This window comes from Chrysemys picta, chromosome 3, assembly GCF_011386835.1.
Source record: "Chrysemys picta bellii isolate R12L10 chromosome 3, ASM1138683v2, whole genome shotgun sequence".
Classification (NCBI taxonomy): Eukaryota; Metazoa; Chordata; order Testudines; family Emydidae; genus Chrysemys; species Chrysemys picta.
Genome location: NC_088793.1, coordinates 150,049,014 through 150,072,027, shown reverse-complemented (window position 1 = coordinate 150,072,027; position 23,014 = coordinate 150,049,014). Strand labels below are relative to the sequence as shown.

The 23,014-nt window shown below is 41.6% G+C and overlaps 1 protein-coding gene across 1 annotated transcript in view; it reads right to left on the bottom strand.

Annotated features, from left to right (window-relative positions):
* The window catches only part of DNAH8 (dynein axonemal heavy chain 8), a 595,636-nt gene that overhangs the window by 68,450 nt on the left and 504,172 nt on the right, over positions 1 to 23,014 (bottom strand). The window contains exons 74-80 of the mRNA XM_065589982.1: positions 22,135 to 22,306; positions 19,295 to 19,450; positions 16,694 to 16,849; positions 14,825 to 15,007; positions 14,225 to 14,330; positions 8,348 to 8,600; positions 8,052 to 8,242 (exon numbers count right to left, since the gene is read on the bottom strand). Of these exons, the coding sequence (XP_065446054.1) occupies positions 8,052 to 8,242; positions 8,348 to 8,600; positions 14,225 to 14,330; positions 14,825 to 15,007; positions 16,694 to 16,849; positions 19,295 to 19,450; positions 22,135 to 22,306 (1,217 nt within the window). The remainder of the gene's footprint in view (positions 1 to 8,051; positions 8,243 to 8,347; positions 8,601 to 14,224; positions 14,331 to 14,824; positions 15,008 to 16,693; positions 16,850 to 19,294; positions 19,451 to 22,134; positions 22,307 to 23,014) is intronic.

Here is a 23,014-nt window from a genome sequence, read left to right as displayed (position 1 = left end):
AGTCAAACAGACTCTCCGGATCCCAGCCCCAGACATGCTGTTTCTACGAAGCACTGCATTCCATTCTAGGTGTAGCCGCCACCACTACCCCACCACTGTCCGTAGACTCTGATGATGGGGTATTGTCCACGGCCGCTTCCTCTGAGATGTTTGCAGACGGGGAAGATGAGGAAGGAGATGAGGAGGACGAGGCAGTCACCAGCGCTTTCAATGCTGATTTCCCCGACAGCCAGGATCTCTTCATCACCCTCACGCAGATCCCCTACCAACCCTCCCAAGGCGGTAACCCAGACTGTGAATCAGGGGAAACATCAGTAGGTAAGTGTTTTAAACATTTATTTTGAACAGAATAGGAATGGTATCTTAACAATAGGTTTTTCATGATTAGTATGCCCTAGGCGCTTTAGTTTCTAGTCCTTGCCAGTGCAGCTACTGGAAAAGTTTGTCAACATGTCCGGTTTTTCATGATTAGTTTGCCCTAGGCGCTTTAGTTTTTAGTCCTTGCCAGTGCAGCTACTGGAAAATTCTGTCAATATGTCCGGGGATAGAGCAGAAATCCTCCTGGGACATCTCTACAAAGGTCTCCTGGAGGTATTGTGAAAGCCTTTGCATCAGGTTCCTGGGGAGAGCGGCCTTATTGCGTCCTCCATGGTAGGAAACTTTTCTGCGCCAGGCTAGCAGCAAGTACTCCGGGATCATTGCCTCGCAAAGCATGGCGGCATACGGCCCTGGTGCTTGCTGGCATTCACGCAGCATGCTGTCTTTCTCGGTCTCCGAAATCCTCATCAGAGCGATATCACTCATGGTTACCTGCTTTGAATTAGGGGAATGTTAGTATTGGGACTGATTGCCTGTTCCTTTACATAACTGTAACCGGCCATTTACAGCCACATGGTGGAGGCGTGACAGGCAGCATGCAGGGATATTTCCCAGGGACAGCCGCGAGGGGGGTGGGACAGGGGCAGAGTTCATGCTGGCCGGATTGCCGGCAGCAGGAACTGGCCAACGCTAGGAGCATTGCTTGGAACATGAAAGAAGGGCACTGCTATAAATTAAGCTTTAAGCAGCCAAAAGTCTACGGCTTACCATGTCCGCCTGCTAGACGAATTCCGTTGTCCGGCCCCGCTTGTGTGATCTGTGCAGCAAGACCCCAGGCACTCAATGGGAAGGCTGAAAATTCGACCTTGTACTGAGTGCGCATGTGATAGGTGCTGTGCATGGTCTTGTTCACAGAGAAAGACTATATTCATTGTTCGCAAAACTGTATCTTTCTGAGGAATTCACTCCCTTTTTCCCATCCCACAGCTACGAGTGTCTCCCGAGCTACCCCGGCATCCCCCTCCCAGAGGCTGGCGCAGATCAGGTGATGAAAGAGAAGGACACTGGACGAGATGTTCTCAGAACTTATGGGCTGCTCCCGAGCCAAGGCGGCACAGCAGACCCAGTGGAGGGAGAACATGTCGCAATACCAGCGATCACACAGCGAACGGGAGGACAGGTGGCGGCAGGAAGACCAGCAGGCAACTCAAACGCTGCTTGGACTAATGAAGGAGCAAACGGACACGCTCCGGCGTCTTGTAGATGTTCTGCAGGACCGGAGGCAGGAGGACAGAGCCCCACTGCACTCTATCTCTAACCGCCCTCCCCCCCACAAAGTCCCATCCCCCCCTCACCCAAAGTCCCAAGAAGGAGGGGCGGCAGGGGCCGTGAAAACAGTCACGCCACCCCTGCAGACTGCTCAAGTAACAGAAGGCTCTCATTCCCAAAGATTTGATAAGTCCTTTCCTTCACTCCAAAAGCACTTCACCCAAGCCCCCGTCCCAGTTTCATCCCCTGTGTTGTTGTTAATAAAAAATACGTTTCTGTTAATTACTGTTTCCGTCATGTTCTTTTAGAGGACAGTGTGTTTGAAGGGAGGGAAGGGGGTTGGTAATTGGAGAGGATGGTCACCTTTACCAGGGTACAGACACGGAGGCAGGTTCAGCAGAAGGTCACACACACATTGCAGTCACTAGGCACCCTGGTCAGTATAAATTTAAATTTTTTATAAATTATAAATTAATGGAGATGTCCTATCTCCTAGAACTGGAAGGGACCTTGAAAGGTCATCGAGTCCAGCCCCCTGCCTTCACTAGCAGGACCAAGTATGGGAGGTGGTTTTCATGTTCTGTGTGTGGGGGCTATTTGAGTTTGTGGCGGGGGAGGGTGGTTACAGATCTTATGCAGCGGTCCTTAGCCTGGATGACAGAGCCACGCAGCAGGGGATCTGTAACCGCCCTCCCCCGCCACAAAGTCACATAGCCCCCCCACACAGAGTCCCGAAAAGGAGGGGTGGCAGGCTCCGTTGAAACAACCAGTCCACCACTGCGGACCGCTCTAGGAGCAGGAACCTGTCATTCCTCGAGTTTAGAAGTGTCCGTTCCATCCCATCACTACACCCGCTCCCCATCACAGTCTGCATCCCAGTTTCAACACTTTACCACGAAAGCCTTAATAAAGAAAATGGTGTTAATGAACAAAGTTTCATTTATTTTATTTTTAAAGGTGTGTTGGAAGGGGGGGAAGAGGGTTGGTAACTGGAGAGGATAGTCAACATTAACTGGGTAAAGAAACTGGGGCAGCTTCAACTTCTGAATAAACAAACTTAATAGTCACAGGTTACCCTGCTCACTCTGGAACCTAGCTTTCAAAGCTTCCCGGATGCACAGCGCGTCCCGCTGGGCTCTTCTAATCGCCCGGCTGTCTGGCTGGGCGTAATCAGCAGCCAGGCGATTTGCCTCAACCTCCCACCCCACCATAAACGTCTCCCCCTTGCTCTCACAGAGATTGTGGAGCACACCGCAAGCTGCAATAACAATGGGGATATTGGTTTCGCTGAGATCAGAGCGAGTCAGTAAGCTTCTCCATCTCCCCTTCAGATGTCCAAAAGCACACTCCACCAGCATTCTGCACTTGCTCAGCTGGTAGTTGAAGAGTTCTTTTTCACTGTCCAGGGCGCCTGTATAGGGCTTCATGAGCCAGGGCATTAGCAGGTAGGCTGGGTCCCCGAGGATGACTATAGGCATCTCCACATCCCCAACAATTATTTTGTGGTCCGGGAAGTAAATATCTTCCTGCAGCCATCTAAACAGACCAGAGTTCCTGAAAACACGAGCCTCATGAACCTTGCCCGGGCATCCGATGTTGATGTTGGTAAAACGTCCCCTATGGTCCACCAGTGCTTGCAGCACCATTGAAAAGTAGCCCCTTCGGTTAATGTACTGGCTGGCCTGGTGGGCCGGTCCCAGGATAGGGATGTGAGTTCCATCTATAGCCCCACCGCAGTTTGGGAATCCCATCGCAGCGAAGCCATCTATGATCACCTGCACGTTTCCCAGGGTCACTAACTTTGAGAGCAGTAGCTCAATGATTGCGTTGGCTATTTGCATCACAGCAACACCCATGGTAGATTTGCCCACTCCAAAGTGATTCGCGACTGACCGGTAGCTGTCTGGCGTTGCAAGCTTCCAGAGGGCTATGGCCACTCGCTTCTGGACAGTCAGGGCTCCTCGCATCCGGGTGTCCTTGCGATTCAGGGCAGGGGACAGCAACTCACAAAGTTCCAGGAACGTTCCCTTACGCATCCGAAAGTTTCGCAGCCACTGTGATTCATCCCAGACCTGCAGCACTATGCGGTCCCACCAGTCCGTGCTTGTTTTCCGGGCCCAGAATCACCATTCCACAGCATCAACATGACCCATGGCCACCATGATGTCCACGGCGCAGGGTCCTGTGCTTTGTGACAGGTCTGTGCCCCTCTCAGACTTCACGTCCTCATCGCGCTGCCATATCCTCCTCGCCCGATTTCTCAGCATCTGCCTCTGAAAAAGGTGGATGATAAGGTGCGAGGTGTTGACAACGGCCATAACTGCAGCGATGATCGCAGCAGGCTCCATGCTCGCAGTGCTGTGGCGTCCGTGCTGTCAATCACCAGAAAAGTGTGCGAACTGATTGCCCGCTGGCGCTTTCACGGAGGGAGGGCGGGAGTGACGGTTGAATGATGACAGTTACCCAAAACCACCCTCAACACATTTTTTTCCCCAGCAGATATTGGGGGCTCGACCCAGAATTCCAATGGGCAGCAGGGACTGCGGGAACTGTGGGATAGCTGCCCACAGTGCACTGCTTCCAATGTCGATGCTTGCCCCGTTAGTGTGGACTCACAAAGTCGAATTACTGTCCTTAGTGTGGATACACACGTTCGACTTTGTAATATCGGTTCCACAAATTCGCTTTAAGTAAAATCGAACTACTCTCGTAGTGTAGACATACCCTAAGATTTCTACATGTTTTAAATGTGAGCAGCTATGTTCACTCCTCCAAGATGCTCACTTGCAGATTAAATTTCTATATCTCATTTTCTGAATGCAGGGACCCCTTTAATATATTCACCAGTTCAGTTTAAAAGTATATGTTGGTAACACAGTATGAAATTATTAAATTTGGAAGCTCTCACCCTTAAATCTGAGAACCTCCTGCTAAGTCCTAAAGAAACATGTACTGTTACTGATGAGCAATCAAAAATGTTATCCTTGTTAAACCTCTTGAACGAGAAATATAGTGGTTGCACTTAAGAAGTTTTCTCTGTTTTGAGATATCACCTATGTTAAGAAAGGGAACTGCTCTTTGAAACAAATAGAATCTTTCAAAATGAAAGAAACTTTTCAAGTGTGACTATTATATACTCACTACAATATAATGTAGCTACTATCACAACCAACGTGGAGCAGTATGTGTACACAGCCAGAGCTGACACCAGCTGTAAAGACAATTGACTTAGTTTTAAACATTAATTTTGTATAATTAACTTGAAATATTTGTTCATATATAGGACATATTCTTAGATCCATGTCACAATCCTTCGGATCTAGAATTTACAATCAGTTTTCTTAATTTTTACAGGAGGGTACCTTGCTGTTTTGAATATTTATTTTATTACAAAATGATTTATTGCCCTAACATTATTTCCTGATTCTGGATTATTTTAGTGCACAGGAAATTCTTATGAATAAATTAACTTCCCTTTCATCTATGATGATGCAGTGTAGATTATTTTGCATTTACTTGTAAGAAGAGAAAGATTCCTTTATGAAGAACTTCTCTCAAGACAGTCCTTTTTGCGACTAGTATAGAAGTAACGGTAAAATGGAATCTTGTAATGTCAAAAACAATCCTTCCCCAGCAATGCTTACATGTTCAAAGAACAGTACAAACATTAACCAACTAATCCATCAGAGTTTACTGGAAAACCTGGGAAGGAGGAAGAAATTTGCAAAGGTAGAAGAAAGACCATCCTGAAGAGCCTAATCCTGCATGAAGATCAACATAAGGCCCAGATAGCCAGGAGATACTCCGACCCTCCTTATCTGACATGTAACTGAAGGAAAAGTGGTACAACCAATTGTTACAGGTTGGGAGAGGGATCAGGATACAGAATACAATTTCTTACCATGATTTCCTTTTTGTTAGCAGCTTCTTCCTTGATTTTCCACAAATGTGCAATGCTTTTTCTCTGTAAAATTTGAAGGTATTCCAGTGTTTGTTGCTCAGGGGCTCTAAAACTACTGCCATCCTCCACTTTAGGCCACCAGAAAGGGAAAATTTATGATTACTTACCTGCAAATTTTCCTTTCTTTGAAGGGATACATCTGTGGCTTTAGGGGGCAGAATCAAAGCTGACTGAACAGCTGATGAGGGACTAGTCCCCACCTTCTGGAGACCCCCACCTCTTAGTTTTGAGATGCTTCCAAAGCTAGCCCCTCTGGATGTGAAACACAAAATGAATCTCTTGTCCTGCATCAGCACCTTGTAAAGATAAGTTTCACAGATCTCCCTTTTTCAGAGAAGTGCTGGATCTGTGGACTGATCTCTTTGAAGAACTTTTCAGCTAAGAAACCACAAATTCTCCCATTCTCTCTCAGAGCTAGGTCCACGAAGTCTCAGTGTGAGATTTTGTCAGCAAGGAAATGACAAAAATGTCTGTCAGAGAAAGCGACACAGAGTCCTGTGGCACCTTATAGACTAACAGACATATTGGAGCATAAGCTTTCGTGGGTGAATATCCACTTCGTCAGACGCTGCGTCTGATGAAGTGGGTATTCACCCACGAAAGCTTATGCTCCAATACGTCTGTTAGTCTATAAGGTGCCATAGGACTCTTTGTCGCTTTTTACAGATCAAGACTAACACTGCTACCCCTTTGATACTTGTCAGAGAAAAGGATTCCCTTACTCTAAGGAATCACCACAGTGTGCAAGATCTACTTGCCAAAGGCTGCAGTGGCTGACGACTATCTATCTTGTAAAACTTCGTAAACTTATGATCAAGTTGCAGCTTTACAGATTTCTCTGTAAGGGGCCTGCCATTTCTCAGCCCACGATACAACCACTTTTTGTACTGAATGAGCTCTGGAGGATTGAGTTCTTTTGCTCTATACACCTCAGCAATGCATCAACATGTCCAGCGAGAGTCTGATGATTTAGATGCATTAGCACATCTTTTTCTTGGCTGAAATACAACCAGTAAAGCTGCTGTTTTTCTTATGTTCTCTTTTGTTTTCAGATAACACTTTAAGGCTCACCTTACATCCAGTAAATGCCATAGCTGCTTCTTTGGGTGAGAAGGATGTGAACAAAAAGAAGGTAATGAGAATTCTTGTGCTCGATGAAAAATTAAATTTACTTTTGGAATAAAGGTGGGATCCATTCTCAAAACTACTTTATCTTTGTGAAAGATGCAGCAGGATGGAACAACTGACAAAGCTCTCAACTCTGACACTTTTCTTGGTGAAGCGATAGCAATCAAAAAGGTAATTTTGATAGTCTAGTAATACAATGAAACTGATTTTACAGGTTCAAAGGGCTCCTGAATTAAGGTGTCAAGCACAATGTTCAAATCCCAAGATGGAGCTCTATGCAATTTAGGAGTACGCAATAGTTTGTCCTTCTGGTTGGAAATGGAAGTTTTTCTGGATATACTCAAAATTGCAAACAGTGCAGAAATATGTACTTTTAAGGTATTAGTCTGCAAACTGATGTCAAAACCATCTTGTAAAAATTCCAGAACATGAGGTACTTTGGCTACAGGATGCTGAATGTCTCTCTCTACAACAAGCTTTGAATTTAGACCAGATCCTTGTGTAAGCCCCGTTTGTTGATTTTAATCCTACATGCTAACGGAGTTTCAATGAGACCAACAGAGTAACCCTTTGGTTCTAGAAACTTCCTCTCAAATCCCAAACTGATAGATTTAACTTGCTTGGATCCTGGTGAAGAATTGGACCCTGGGATAACAATCTGGCCTTGGATTCAGCAACAGTGGTGGCTCCACTGACATATTCACAAGGTCAAGAAATCAAGGAGTCCTGGGCCAGTGTGGGACCACCAAGATCATTTCTGCTTCCTCCTTTCTGATTTTCTATATTACCCTGGCAATGAGAGGCACAGGGGAAAAGCATAAAGGAAGCCCTTTGCTGACTAAGTCACAGGGCAGCTATGCCTAGGGCTCCTGGTCTCTTCAAAAATGGTCTTAAAAATACAGTACCTCATAGACTTTGCTTGATGCTTGCAGGACTACTATGCTGCTGTAGAGGAAAGCCTCAATGCTTTGGTGATTTCCTATACGAGGGGAGGGACAGAGGAGTCAGAGGTAAAATGAGATTGCTATTCCTTGAGGAACAAATAAAAACTATACAAGCTGGTTGGGAAGAGCTGAACTGCCATCTTGTTCCAGAGACAACTTCTGATAGCCTAAAATGGAAGATGAAGCTTAATCTTGGAGTTGCTCACAACAGTCGGGAAGCACCTCGAATTCCACAGGGAACAGGCAAATCCCAGTTGTGAAGACTCATGGTAGAAGCTGTGCACCTAAAAGCACACTTTGAAATAATGTAAATCAGAAGATAAAAACAAAGTTTACTGTCTACTATTTCTAACTTTAAAAAGCCCAATAACTCACCAAAGGAAATTCAAATAATTATTATTTTAAATACAAACACCTTTTTAATGTTTTACCTTTAATAAGTGCTTGGAACTCTTTGGGTTTGACCTGTCCTCTCTGAAGATCAATTTTTAGTGTCAGAAGAAGGGTAAAAAGAAATTTGTGGTATTCATAAAAGCCTCTGACAGAATATGTAAAAGTTTCAAACGTAAGATACTCAATAATATTTGAGATTCTTTTCTGAGGCAAAGGAGACTTTTCAGATCTAAAGTATGAAAACAAAATAAAAAGCAATAACGTAATTAATATAAATATTAACTGGAATGGAAAGACAAAAATTTCAAAGATAGAGAAATCTATATATTCTTACCTGGCCATGGACTGATCAAATAACTTTAGGAACTGAGCCAGTGAAGTCTGGTACATGTTATTGACCATGCTCATTTCTGTGATAAGAAAATAAAGAATGCTTCCTCGTGTAGCAGCAGGTCGATATTCCTCTTGTGCAGTGTTAATCTTCACTTGAGTTTCTGCTGCCACATATAACTTTTCAGATACTTCAGCAGCTGTCTGCTTAGTTGTTCGCAGTACACCAATCAAAGATTCATCATCTACTAAAGAACCTAAAAGGGCAAATATGAAATATGTTTAGAATAGATTTTAGAATTTCCTGTACGTAGAACTCAAAAATGAAGATTACTGAAGTTATTTACCTCAAACTGAAAAGATTTATTGAGTTTCACAACTTTTAAAAAATGCAGGTCGAGCAAAACAAATACAAAAATCAAAATACCAAATTTTGTATTTAGTATGTAGGTCCACGCTGGTTTGTATAAAGTGGCTTAAGCTACATCCCTTGTGAGTCAGAGCACACACAAAGTACTCCCTTTTTTGAAATATCTACACAGCACTCTGGGTAGATATTCGAGGATGCAGTATTCCATGACTAGGTTTGTTCATTGCTGTGGATTGTGGGATACTTTCCAGAACCAACTGGCTTTCTGCAACTTGGGGTCAAACTTCCATGATTCTGTTAATGGTATTCCATAAATCACCTGTTTTTCACTAACCAGTGCTATTTTCAAACTGTTCCAGTTTCGAGCTGCTGTCAGACAGCACAGAGGAATCACTGCAATCCTAACCATCAATAGTACCAACAGGGAGCTCCAGATATATAGGCAGTCATGCAGGTGGGTGGCTGAGTAGAAGATGGAAGACTGATGCTATGTGGATACTGCTAGAGGAAGAGGAGGATGAAACCAGGAAATTATATCTGTATGACATTTTCCTGGACTGGCTTCACTTGGTGGAGCGCTGCTTCTGGGCCTGGCCAATGAGAACCAACTGGTGGTACAGGATAGTACTGCAGCCCTGGTGTAACTAGTAGTGGCTGCAGAATTTCAGAATGCAGAAGGTCACTTTCATGGAAAGCTGTGCAGAGCTTACCCCAGAGCTTCAGTGTTGAACCAACAACATGCAAGTTCCCCAAAACATGAAGAAACATGTGACCATTATCCTATTGGGTCTTGCAGTTCATCAACAGAAAGGGGTATTTCTCCACATAAGCCACATCGATCACTCTGGCAAGTTCACTAACATTAACGTGCATAGTCTGGAAAGGTCAATAATGCTGGGATTTTTGGAAATTCACTTATGTTTTATGCAATGAAAAAAGGAACTTTTGCTCCCAAACCACTATGGACATTACTGGGGTGATTCCAGCTGTTGTTCTGGGAGGCCAAACTTACCCTCTGCTTTCCTGACTTATGAAGCCTTTTATAGGACACTTGTATAAGAGAAAGGAGCTGTTCAACTATACCTGGAGTAGCAGCATAACGACTACAGAGCATGCATTTGGAAGAATGGAAGGAAGGTGGAATCTCATGACAAGGCTGAAGAGTCTTGAGAGATACCTGCCTTGTGTTAAAGGTGCTTGTTGTAGTAATATCTACCAGACATGGTGATGTTCAGCCAGTGCCTTGAAGAAAGCTTCTAAATCCACCTCAGTAGATACTAATGTGACAGATTATTTTAATGTAGCACTTAATACTTACTGGATGAGGTCCTCTCTGTAATATTGTTAACCTGGCTCTCCAGCTCAGTCTCTAATGGTGTCTGCAGTTGAGTCTCTGACTAGCTGTAGGGAGTGCTGAAGAGATTGTAACTGTCCAGGGGAATTTTCTCCTGGCTGGGATCCACGGTTGCCTGTGTGGTTTCCAAAGGTGACTGCTTCATTGTGGACCAAACTGTCCAAACATTTACCAGCAGTTTGTTGTGGCCCCTTGGGCAAAAATCTATTCTATTCTATTCTATTCTAGTTCTTATATTGCACTTATCGTTGTAGTAGCTGAATGCCTTCCACTGGTGCAGTAAGTAATGTGGCGCGTGCGTGCACGCGCACGCACACACACACACACAGAGCTATCTACTTATGCTAGAGAAGGCAGAGAAAAAGAAATGGCTCCTGAGAAAGTTCTCATCTCCTGAACAGACAAGGTTTAACCTTACTGTAGAAAGTTCCATTGTGTCAGAGAAATGAAGTTGTCAACGATAATGTTCATCCCAGAGGTTAAGGCAATCTTTTATATATCCTGGGCCATGCAGCACCTTGAAGATAAGACCCAAGACCTTGAATTTGATTCAATATTCTGAGGAAGCATTTCACAGTATACAAGTGTACTAGGAGCATTGAAGAGGTATGATTTTTGTAATTCTGCCCTAGATCCTTGTCTTTGATGCAGCACCAGCATGCATCCTGGGAATACTCCTTTGCCTGTATTTGCTCTGCTAAACACCTGTAGCTCTTTGTATTCTAATGACTTCTGGAAAGACTGAACTTGGTCCTTATCTGTTTCCAGAGGTCACAGCAGGATCTCCTAACATAAGCACACACAAGCATGATGGCTGTAATGGACTTTGGGTTCTGTGAACTTGTCACAAGCTGGATTTGCAAAGAGATGCACTTAGGTGAGTGCTGGTATTTAAAGAGTGGGGACATCCAGTCAAGTGAACCCCAAGCAGTAGAGAGTGCATAGGTAACCTAATAGGCCAATCAAAGTGAGAAGCAATCACAGAATCATAGAAATGTAGGGGTGGAATATACTTCAAGAGCTCCTGTGTTGAGACAGGATCAACCTGTTCTTAAAAACGTCCAATGAGAGGACTCCACAATCTCCTTTGGTAACCTATTCAGTACTTACCTATCTTTATAGCTATAACATTTTTCTGAGTAACTAACCTAAATCTCCATTGCTGCAGACTAAGCCAACTACTTCTTGTCCTACCTTCATTGGATGTGGAGCACAATTGATGACTGTCCTCTATAACAGCCCTTAACAGATCTGAAAACTGTTATCAGGTCCCTCCTTAGTCTTCTTTTCTCAAGACTAAACATGTCCATTTATTTAAATCTTTCCTCATAAGTCAGCTTTTCTAAGCCCTTTACCTTTTTGTTGCTCTCCTTTCCACTCTTTCTCCAATTTGTCCACATCTTTCTTAAAGTGTGATGCCTAGGCTTGAACACAGTATTCCTGCTGAGGTTTTACCAGTATTGAGTACAGCAGAACAATTATCTCCCACATCTTACAAACACTCCTGTTAATACATTCTAGAATGATATCAGCCTTTTGCACAATTGCATCACATTGTTGGCTCATATTCAATTTGTGATTCAATATAACTCCCAGCTCCTGTTCAGCAGTACTACTGCCTAGCCAGTTATTCCAGTTATATGTATTTATGCATTTGATTTTCCCTTCTTAGGTTTAGAACTTTGTACTAGTCTTTATTGAATTTCATCTTGTTGATTTCAGAACAATTCTCCAATTTATCAAAGTCCTTTTGAATTCTAATCCTGTCTTCTAAAGATCTTGCAACCCACTCACCTTGGTGTCATTTGCCAATTTTATAAGCATAGTCTCCACTGTTATCCAAGGCACCAATGAAAATATTGTAGGGATGGACCCTACATATGTTTTCCCAGTTTGATAGTGAACCATTGATAACTATTATCTGAGTGGGTTCTTCAAGAAGTTATGCACCCACCTTATAGTAATTTCATTTAGACCATATTTCCCTATTTTGTTTATGACAATGTAATGTGAGATAGTGTCAAAATCCTTACCAAAAATCAAAATATATTATGTCTACTACTTTCCCCCTATTCATTAGGCAGTAACTCTATCAAAGCAAATTATGTTGGCTTGGCCTGATTTGTTCTTGGCAAACCCATATTGGACATAAGTTACCACTCAATCTTCTTGGTGCTTACAAACTGATTGTTCAATAATTTGTTCAGTATCTTTCCAAGTATTGAAGTTAGGCTGACTGGTCTGTAATTCTCCAGGTCCTCAAAGCAATGTGGAAGGGTGGTAGAAGAACTACCTACAGTGGCATAGCTGTTAAGAAATGGTGATGTATCTATATGAAGTTTTCAGCACTATGTCTCATTTAGAACTAGAATCAAGTTGCTTCCATGAAGATTAATTATATTAGGATAAGACACAAGATAATGCAAAATATCATTTGTGTTTGGATGCAAGGCAGTTTATTATTTTTTGCATAATCTAAAGATATACTTTAAAAAATCCTTTCCCCTATAGACAAGGGCTCAATGTCCTTTTCTCTTTGTTCTCTTTTTCAGATATTAGGAGAGTGGGACATGCTGCTGGCAACTCCCAGGAGAGTCAGTCCACTAGGGGTAGGTCTTCACCACGGGGGGGGGGTCGATTTAAGATACGCAAATTCAGCTATGCGAATAGCGTAGCTGAATTCGACCTATCGGAGCCGACTTACCCTGCTGTGAGGGACGGCGGCAAAATCGACCTCTGCGGCTGCCAGTCGACGGCGCTTACTCCCACCTCCGCTGGTGGAGTAAGAGCGTCGATTCGGGGATCGATTGTCACGTCCCGACGAGACGCGATAATTTGATCCCCGAGAGATCGATTTCTACCCGCCGATTCAGGCGGGTAGTGTAGACCTAGCCTAAGATACATGTGCATAGGGTGACCAGACAGCAAATGTGAAAAATCAGGACGGGGGTGGGGGGTAATAGGAGCCTATGTAAGAAAAAGACCCAAAAATCGGGACTGTCCCGATAAAATCGGGACATCTGATCACCCTGCATGTGCATAGTGAGTCTAAAAATGATTTTGGCTTTTATATCCAATCAGGACAGGTATTTTTAAGAAAGCTGCTCCATAATCCTGTTTTATTGCACAATGGACTGGTATAAATGTGCCTAGTTGCACTAACTTCCGAGCTACACCAGTTTACAGCAGCTGAGTATCTGGCTGAAGTAGCTATATCTCTCTTCCTACTATAGCTGCACTGTAGGTGTTAAACCCCCACTTCTCTGGCAATGTAAAGGGACCTTAAAAGGCATGTAAGTGATTATACCCCATTTAAGACGCCTTTAGACTACCAGAGTAATATAAAGTGCCTGCCTTCAATAGAGGCATTGATATACTAACTAAACATTTTTTTCCTTTGTGGAAGAGATATCTCCCCTCAGAAGAGACATCTATAATAAGCACCACACACACTCCTGATGTTCCTACCAAGTCAGCACTGAGACTTAATTGTATTCTGCATCTACATACAATACTGATGCACAACAGATAAGGAGTCAGGGATCTGATATGGTGATCCTCTTTTAGCTGTAACACTCCTCCAGATATAAAGATAGCAGGTCCCACAACAGGACAAAAAGGGAAACTGGTCCCCATATATGGTACACAGAGCCAAAACAGTTTCCACAGACTCATTAATTCATTTGGGTCTTGAGGATCTCCATGGAATGGAGATACAGATATTCCAGGGCCTCTGGGGCGGGATTCAACACCGAAACTATTCCACAGCATCTGCACCAGCTTCAATGGCAGATCTTTGGATTTCTCCTTCTCTGACCTCCCTCATATTCCCTTTCACCAAATCATACCTCTATGAAACTTTACTCTGTGCAAATGGTAAAGATCCCCTGTGTGACTTCACCAGATCCGGCCTCTCCCCAGTGGAACTATACCAGTTCATGACCATACATACATAGATGAGCATGTCTAGAGGGTTCATCTCAAATGCTAGTCACCTTCTTCCACTTTCCTTAGATGAACTTCTGATAAAGGGTAAGTGTGGTTTAATATACTATTTCTTGCTTTGTTTATGGTTCACATAAAGGCCCTTCCATATTGACACTGATTAGTTTTATTTTCCCTATAAAAATCCCAGTTTTTACTCATTAATATATAACCTTTAGTTGCGCTTAGTTTATAGAGAAGATTGTCTTCCAATTCTTTCATCTTCCGCTTATTAAAAGTTACATCTTCCATGAGTTTAATTCGCTCTCCTTCCAGCTCCTAATATCAGAAATCAAGAAAATGATACAACTGTTTATTGACTATACCACTGCATCATATTTAAAAAGAACTTGTCCATACTGCTGCTTACTAGAGCTTATATTTTATGTCAGTTATATTTTCCCTATTTAAATAAATGTTATTTCTATAACTTTTTTTATTTCTTTGTTTAAGTAGCATGTTTTTCCTGTGTTTATCCAGCTTCAACTATCTTAATAAATGCCAAATTGCAGTATATAATTTCTAATTCTGATACTAGACACTGATACATTGACAGGCCTCTTTTCCACAAGTTCTCACTCTTCAGAGAAAACCCACAACTGTGTATTTTTGTTTAGAAATTTCCTTTCTGAAACTTAATAAAATGTTAAAAGATTGTCAGTTTGCGAATCTCTATTTGCATTTTTCTTCCCACATATTGAAGTTACATAAACAAGTAAGTACCACTATTGCACAAATAGTATTGCAGTTCTTTGTTCATCTTGCTAGCTTACCTGTTTCTCAGTAAGAATTACTCTTTTCAGTAACTGATTCTCAAGTCCCTTCATTGTAACAGTGAAATCAATAACTGATGTTTTAGCATTGATCTCAGGTGTGAAAGCAGGATTGGGTAGTTTTGTAGTAATATACATTTTAAATGTAGTCATTACCTCTACCTCCTTATCACCAACTTTCACCTGAAGAAAAAATTAACAAGTGTCAAGTGACAGCAAATGAACTTGGTTTTAACCAGTAATGCTAATTGACTGACTGTGTACAAACCACGGAAACATTTACATCTTTGAAAGATCATAAATGAAAATTAGTATATTTGTTTCACAGGTCAAGTTATGAAAAAAAGCAAGCTCCATCAGTAAAGCTCAAGAAACAAAAAGTGATTAGCAGTTATGATGTGTTATAAAAGTAGTATTAATCTCAAGATACATGCAGGGACTACTTCCAGTGTGGGGCTTCAGTGACTCCAAGGGCATTATCATTATAATCTTGAACTCAAACATAACTAATCACAGCTCAAGACTCAAATCCTGAGAAAATGCTGACCTTTATGGAAATCATTTTTCTCTCACAAACAGAGCAGAGGAAGAAATTAATTAATCAAGCAAGGTAGAATAAATAGTTTTGTCTTATCTTTATTACAAGATCAATTTAAAGTATCTCTGCAAAAATGAGTATCTTATTCAATCACTTTTATAAAGTACTGCATACATCAGTTACATATTCTATCCACACAGCTGTTTTAAACCCACAAATCATTTCCCATATTCCCTAAAAACTGTATGTGTGTGCATTAGTGCAAGGAAGTTTAAGCAGTGGGTAGAGCTCCCTTATCATGCACACATAGGCTTACCTGGGCTACTTCAAACACGACCCCTGGGGAGAGTGGGTAGGGAGGAGGTATCTCCACCTCACCACTATTGCCTACCCTGCTCTAGCAACTCAATCAAAATAGCAAAGAAAAGAATGTTTAAACAGTTTTATAGGAGACAGTTCTCATTACCACCAATAATCTGGACTACAGCCTCTGTCAAGTAGTCTTTAGCTTCCAATATAATTATACATACTTACATTGAAAATTAATAAAGATAAAAATACCCCAAAGACAAATGATTTATGTTGGGTATTTAGGATTAAACAGGATACAGTTATTTTAGTTGGGGATTCTTCAGTTTTTAGTCATTTCATAGTTCATCTAGGTGATTTTCTTGATCTATAGAAAGTCACAGTGGTGAGGAGAATTGCAGAGGAAAAATGGTAGCCATAATGTGTGCTAGAACAAAGTAGATGGACACTTCCCTCATTTCCTCTAGGAAATCAAAATTGTATATGTGTGCTGTTATATCATTAAATTAAGGGGAAAGGAACTGTATGAGTCATTTGAGCACAAGAATAAAAAGACACAAGAGAAGGACAGATATTTCTTATTACCAGTAAAGCACACTCCAAAAAGTTAAAGGTTATGTATCATTATGATCAGCCCACTGAGTTAGATGTCATTTCTTCTGAAGCCTGTTAATTCTATTCTTAGTGGGGGCTAGCTGGGCATCACTTAAAAAAAAATCAATAGAAAGCACCCCCACCATTCAATAGGATTAATGCAACTGACTGCTGGCTTGGAAGCCTCAGGAGTGACCTCTAATTAAACTCAGATTCCTTACACTCCATCATATTACTTTGCTATTAGATTAACATGTCATTGCAAACATCACATTGTATTACTTCAGTTTGCTGTTTTCAATTCATTTGTATTACTCCATAGAAAATAAAATATGTTCCATTTAGTACAGCTTTAGAAAGTTAAATAAAGAATTATCATTCAACACAAAATAAACACTTTATTATAATTCTTCTGTTAGGTAACTAACCTTGAAAGAGGTTCCTGATTTAATGAAATTCTTTTCTAATATATTATCCAGTGCTGGATCCAACTCTTCACTTATATCCTCAATCACAAGTGATCTTCCCAATGAAAGGCTGTCCTCTAAGTGTGTGCGGAAATACTTGTGGTTCAAAGTTGTTACCTTTGAAAGGAAATAATTCTGTCTTTATAATAATGAACTATGTGTTCAAAGTTCTTTATGAAAACCACAGGATTTACTAGCAAAATTGCTTTGCTTGTTTTTGCATTTAAAAGAAAGCAACGTGTTCATTTGGCTTAGTGTAGCAACCAGAGTTCTTCTGGTAAGAAATATTTTGTCATGTATACAGTGAAATGTATTAACAATACAACTTTGAATTAATGAAGATGATTCAAGAGATTGGTTGTAATGGGATACGGTGCTTTTCACTAATAGGTCACCAAAGTCTGATGCAGATCATTAAAGAATTGAGTTGTTACCACCTTTCACCCAACCATTTGTTTGTTTTCTACTCTGCTACAGCATCACTAATCTGTGCCCCCTTAAACCCAGGTTCTCTGCTTTAGCCCCCAAGTGCAGCAACAATAAGGATACTCAATAAACTGTAAGAGTTGGCAACACTAGATTAATCCTTTTAAAAACACAGGCTTCCCTATCCAAGCTACTTCAGCCAACTTTGCTTAGCTATTCTTTCATATTAAGCTTTGATATAATTGTGATCAACATTACTTTTCATGTTTTTTGATAAATTGACATCTTAGCTTGAGGACATAAATTTAAATAACTTTGGGCTACCCATGCACTTCTTTCTTTTTTGTTTGCTCTCTGCTTGTTCCAGTGTCTTTGTTTTTCTTTCAGAGATATTCTGAAAAGAGTAAAGAGACCAAATCTATGTCCAGATAGGTATGTTTGAAAGAAGGAAGCTTACCTGTAAATATATCAGAGGGATAGCCGTGTTAGTCTGAATCTGTAAAAAGCAACAGAGGGTCCTGTGGCACCTTTAAGACTAACAGAAGTATTGGAGCATAAGAACCTCACTTCTTCAGAAAGCTTATGCTCCCAATACTTCTGTTAGTCTTAAAGGTGCCACAGGACCCTCTGTTGCTTTTGTAAATATATGTAAATATATGTTCTGTAAAGATATGCATCCTTATAGACTACCACTCTCCCTTCCTCCTACCCAGAGAGCTAAGACTTCTGTGATTTGCTCTTTTTACTTTCTCTTTAATTTCCGGATTTTCTGTAGTTATTTCCAACTCCTATTTTAAAATTAACCAGCTTAACTAAATAAGCAGCCTGGACAAATCAGTAGGAGCAGCGTGTACCAAAACTCTTGAGCACAGGGAGCACCCATTGGGCTTTGTGAAATAAAGGGTGGGAAAATCTGTCAGAATAGACATTTTTGTGGGCAACTAATCTTTTTCCTAGTAAACAGGGAGATATTCAGTCTGTATATTTAGAAGCTTAGTTATTTTATCCTGCATTACATGTTTTAGTATTTATTTAATATTCTATATTGTAGTTCTCAGAAGCCGCATCAGAAATTGACTGTTCTATGTTATGTTCATACGAACACATGTGGAGATACACATCCTGAACATAAGAACAACATAAGAACGGCCATACCGGGTCAGACCAAAGGTCCATCTAGCCCAGTATCCTGTCTACCGACAGTGGCCAATGCCAGGTGCCCCAAAGGGAGTGGAACTAACAGGCAATGATCAAGTGATCTCTCTCCTGCCATCCAGCTCCATCCTCTGACAAACAGAGGCTAGGGACACCATTCCTTACCCATCCTGGCTAATAGCCATTAATGGACTTAACCACCATGAATTTATCCAGTTCTCTTTTAAACGCTGTTATAGTCCTAGCCTTCACAACCTCCTCAGCCCCAAAGAGCTTACAGTCTAAGGGTATGTTTACACTACGAAATTAGGTCGATTTTATAGAAGTTGATTTTTTAGAAATTGATTTTATATAGTCGATTGTGTGTGTCCCCACTAAGCGCATTAAGTCGGCGGAGTGCGTCCACAGTACCGAGGCTAGTGTTGACTTTCGGAGCGTTGCACTGTGGGTAGCTATCCCACAGTTCCCGCAGTCTCCGCCACCCATTGACATTCTGGGTTGAGCTCCCAATGCCTGATGGGGCAAAAACATTGTTGCGGGTGGTTTTGGGTACATGTGGTCAGGTCCCCCTCCCTCCCTCCGTGAAAGCAATGGCAAACAGGAAATGAAATTCAAAAGTTCACGGGGCTTTTCCTGGCCAGTGCATCTGAGTTGAGAGTGCTGTCCAGAGCGGTCACAATGGAGCACTCTGGGATAGCTCCCGGAGGCCAATACCATTGAATTGCATCCACACTACCCCAAATTCGACCCAGCATGGTCGATTTCAGCGCTAATCCCCTCGTCGGGGAGGAGTACAGAAATCGATTTTAAGAGCCTTTTAAGTCGACAAAAATGGCTTCGTCATGTGGATGGGTGCAGGGTTAAATCGATCTAACGCTGCTAAATTCGACCTAAACTGATAGGGTAGACCAGGGCTAAGATGACAAGGATAGAGGGAGAATGATACAATCAATTATATTTATTTAAAACTTTGTTACTTACTTGTAATTCGTTACCCTTTTCTTTTTGTTTAATCCAGGTTTTTCCTTGAGTTTGTGGGTCTATCAAAAGTGGGTATCTGGTTGCCTTAGTAACAATTATACCGTTCTGAATTGAGAGTTCATCTCCTGGCAGCCCTTGCAGATTCCATTCACTAATCTAGGTAAAAGAAAATCATCAACATAACGTAATAATTCTGAAACTTTGGACCAAATGTACAAATATGGAGATAGTGGGTTAGCCTGCAGAAATGCCTATAGAGCTGACAAAAATATACATTTCAATGTGCAAACCAGCCTCAGCACATGCAAGTTGGGAAACTTTGCACATTAGCTACCATTTTTCACATTTAATTATGCTCTTTAAATGTAAAAAAATGGGTTTTCAAGGCACAGTGAGCATGAGGACATTTTCATAGGAAATCCTTTGCATCCGTCCTTTAAGGACTTCACATGATATCGCTTTACCTGTGGCCAAGAATAATGGACATGGGTCACTTTGAAGCCCAACAGTAATGGATTCCCAACATGGGCAGAGACAATCACACTACTATAAGCAATAATCTCTCCTCCACCTTAAAGTCTGGGCTCTTACACAGTTTTTCTCCCCAAATACCTTTTTAGCTAATTTTTAAACTGTATTTTTGTGCACTGAATTAAGTGAAAATCATTAAAATTATAAAAACATTATACAAATTTGACTTGCACAAACTGACTACAACTATGCAACCTCTTTCTTATGAAATTATGTTGCACCTGTAATGAAAATTCTAGTACAGTAGAACCTCAGAGTTACGAACACCAAAGTTACGAACTGACCAGTCAACCGCACACCTCATTTGGAACCAGAAGTACACCATCAAGCAGCAACAAAGACAAAAAAAAAAAAAAAAAAAAAGACAGCAAATACAGTAAACTTCTGTGTTAAAAATATAAACTACTAAAAAATAAAGGGAAAACACACGGCCAGATTTACACCTTATATACCCCTAGGCACAGCATCTTCAGCGTTCCCGCTGCCTACAGCTGACCTTCATGTTTTCCATACAAAATGAAACTTTTAACCCACTTTTAACTTTTAGGCGCCCCTAGAATGCCGGCATCCCTAAGCATGTAAAGCATGTAAATACAAAGATATTTCTGCTGTGAATTATTCACATCAGAATGATATGGGACTGTGGCAAAGTTGATGCTCCAACATATCCACTGCTGGTTAGCTGTGGCACTGCAACAACTTTTGCTTCAGTTTCCCCTCACTGTCCTTAGTCCTATTCCGGCCATAAAGGTGTTGTAGCCCTCTGGTTAGAACACTTTATAGAGTCCTGCCCCTTTTCGGGCCTCTGAGTCCTTTTCCAAAGTACTAAAAAAATGTGTACAAAAAACAAGCCTTCAGCCAAGCTGACAGCCACCTCATCTGGTGTAAATCTGCTATGGTAGACTGTCCTTCTGTGCTTTAATCCTACCCACAATTCAGGGGCTGGCCGACTCGTCTCCTTACTCATAGGTTTAGGAGACCCCAGTTAGGCTTCTCCAGCTCTGAGCTAGAGGCCTCTCTGGTCTTTTCCCCTTTCTCCTTCTCAACCTTCCTTCAGGCTGCTTCTCAGAGAGAGAAGGAACTGCGCACCCTCTCTCATCTGGGTTTCCTCCTCCCAACTGGGCTCACCCAGCTCTTGATGGAAACAAGCCCTGCTCTCCCCGACCTGGACTTTATTTCTAATTAGTCCTGGCCCACCTTCCAAATGTGAAAAGGCAGGCTAATTGGTCTCTCAGGCTGTCATCATTCCAGGCTGCCCTGGCATGCCCATTTGCAGGCAGACATATGTTGCAGATCAGCCCTTACTTGATTTTTATTTCACCCAGGGTACCAACAAGTCCAAACAGAATGTTAGATTCTAAAGAGCACATTCTTGTGGAGCATCTCATTTATTAACAGAAAAGCCAATGCAGCCCATAAACAAAACTTTCACCCCAACATTTCACCGGGGTGACTGGGTCATTATTAGTGCATCTATCCCCCACATGAGTCAAGTATTTGTCTCTATCTATCCTGTAGGCTTCCTGCTCAGGCCTCTCCTAGGAGCTCCTCTTCACAGGAGTTTCCAGTCTCACCTTTGGGGTTCCCTCTAATTGAGCTTGGGTAACCTTTATTAGGTCCAGCCTAGATGCTCGTTTACTAATCAGCCACCTGGGGCAGTCAATCACTCCCAGGTGGGCCTTCATAAGGCAGTCACATGCAGACTAGGCCCTAACTCCCATAAAAGGCAGCTGCCCCATGACCCAGACACACTTTCAAGGCATGTGTGGAGGAAACGTCCCATCACGGGACCCATACCCAACTTGTTAGTAATGTCTATCACTTCTAGTTGTCTAGTATATATCTGTCTAATTTATCGGTCGATACCTTGCTCAGCACTGTAATATATGGTAGAAACCAACCAGTTACAACTTTGTCAAGCTGTACCATATTGATGAGCAATAACACAGAAAAACTTCTGTCCTAACTACACTTTCTCCAACATTAAGAATTATTTGTAACAATACTGGACATAAAAATTCCAAAGAAAAATATTAAACTATGTGTCCATTTGCATGTAAGTTCTGAGAATAATCTTATTTTTATAGTAGTGTTGGTGTCTGAGCTCTAAGAATATTAAAAAAAAAAGGTTTAGTGATACCTATATGCTCATTCAGTTCTTATATACTGATAACAATATTGTTCATAACATTTTCTCAAAAAAAGAAAAAAATGAATTACAATAATGCTAACTAGCAATAACATACTGAACATTATGAATATGAAATTAAAATTAAACTCACAATAAATCAACAGTGTACAAAGCTTACCGTTGGTTGATCCACCAACATTGAAATCAGGTTCAAGTTTTCAGTAAAAGGGATTTTCCGAACTCTCAGCTCTACTTCCCATAAATCTTTAAGCAAAAGGTTCCTGAAGATCTGATTAAAAGGGCCACAGTATGAAAGGAACCCTGTGCAGAGTAAAACATCCCCCACAAGTCTAGAAAAGGGATAAAACCACAATTATGAGATAATGTACCATTTGTATACCATGCAGTTAAACCACCAAATTTTGAAATGCATATATCAAAAAAAGTTACTTACCAGGAATTTGTTCTTTGAGAACTACCTCTGTGCATTCAGACTTTTGGGACATGGTTCCCCTGGTACTGAGCTGAGGAACTGCTTTGAAAATACATATCCATTGGAGGGTGCACAAGCAGTCTTGCGTGAGAGTGGCATCATCATTCTACACTATATGTGAGTTCACCCCCTGACCATCTCAGTTCCTTCAAACTTGACCACAGAATTCTGATATATTAATAAATTCTGAGGCAGAAAAGAAGGCAGATGTGTAGTGTGAATGCACACAGGGGACTCTCAGAGATCAACAGTTACTAGTAGTCAAGTATCAGGGGGTAGCCATGTTAGTCTGGATCCACAAAAACAACAAGGAGTCCGGTGGCACCTTAAAAACTAACAGATTTATTTGGGCATAAGCTTTCGTGGCTAAAATCCACTTTATCAGACAACCCCCAATCCTGAAGCAAATACTCACCAGCAACTACACACCACACCACAGAAACACCAACCCAGGAACCAATCCCTGTAGCAAACCTCATTGCCTAATCTGTCCCCATCTTTACTCTGGCAACACCATCAGAGGACCCAACCACATCAGCCACACCATCAAGGGCTCATTCATCTG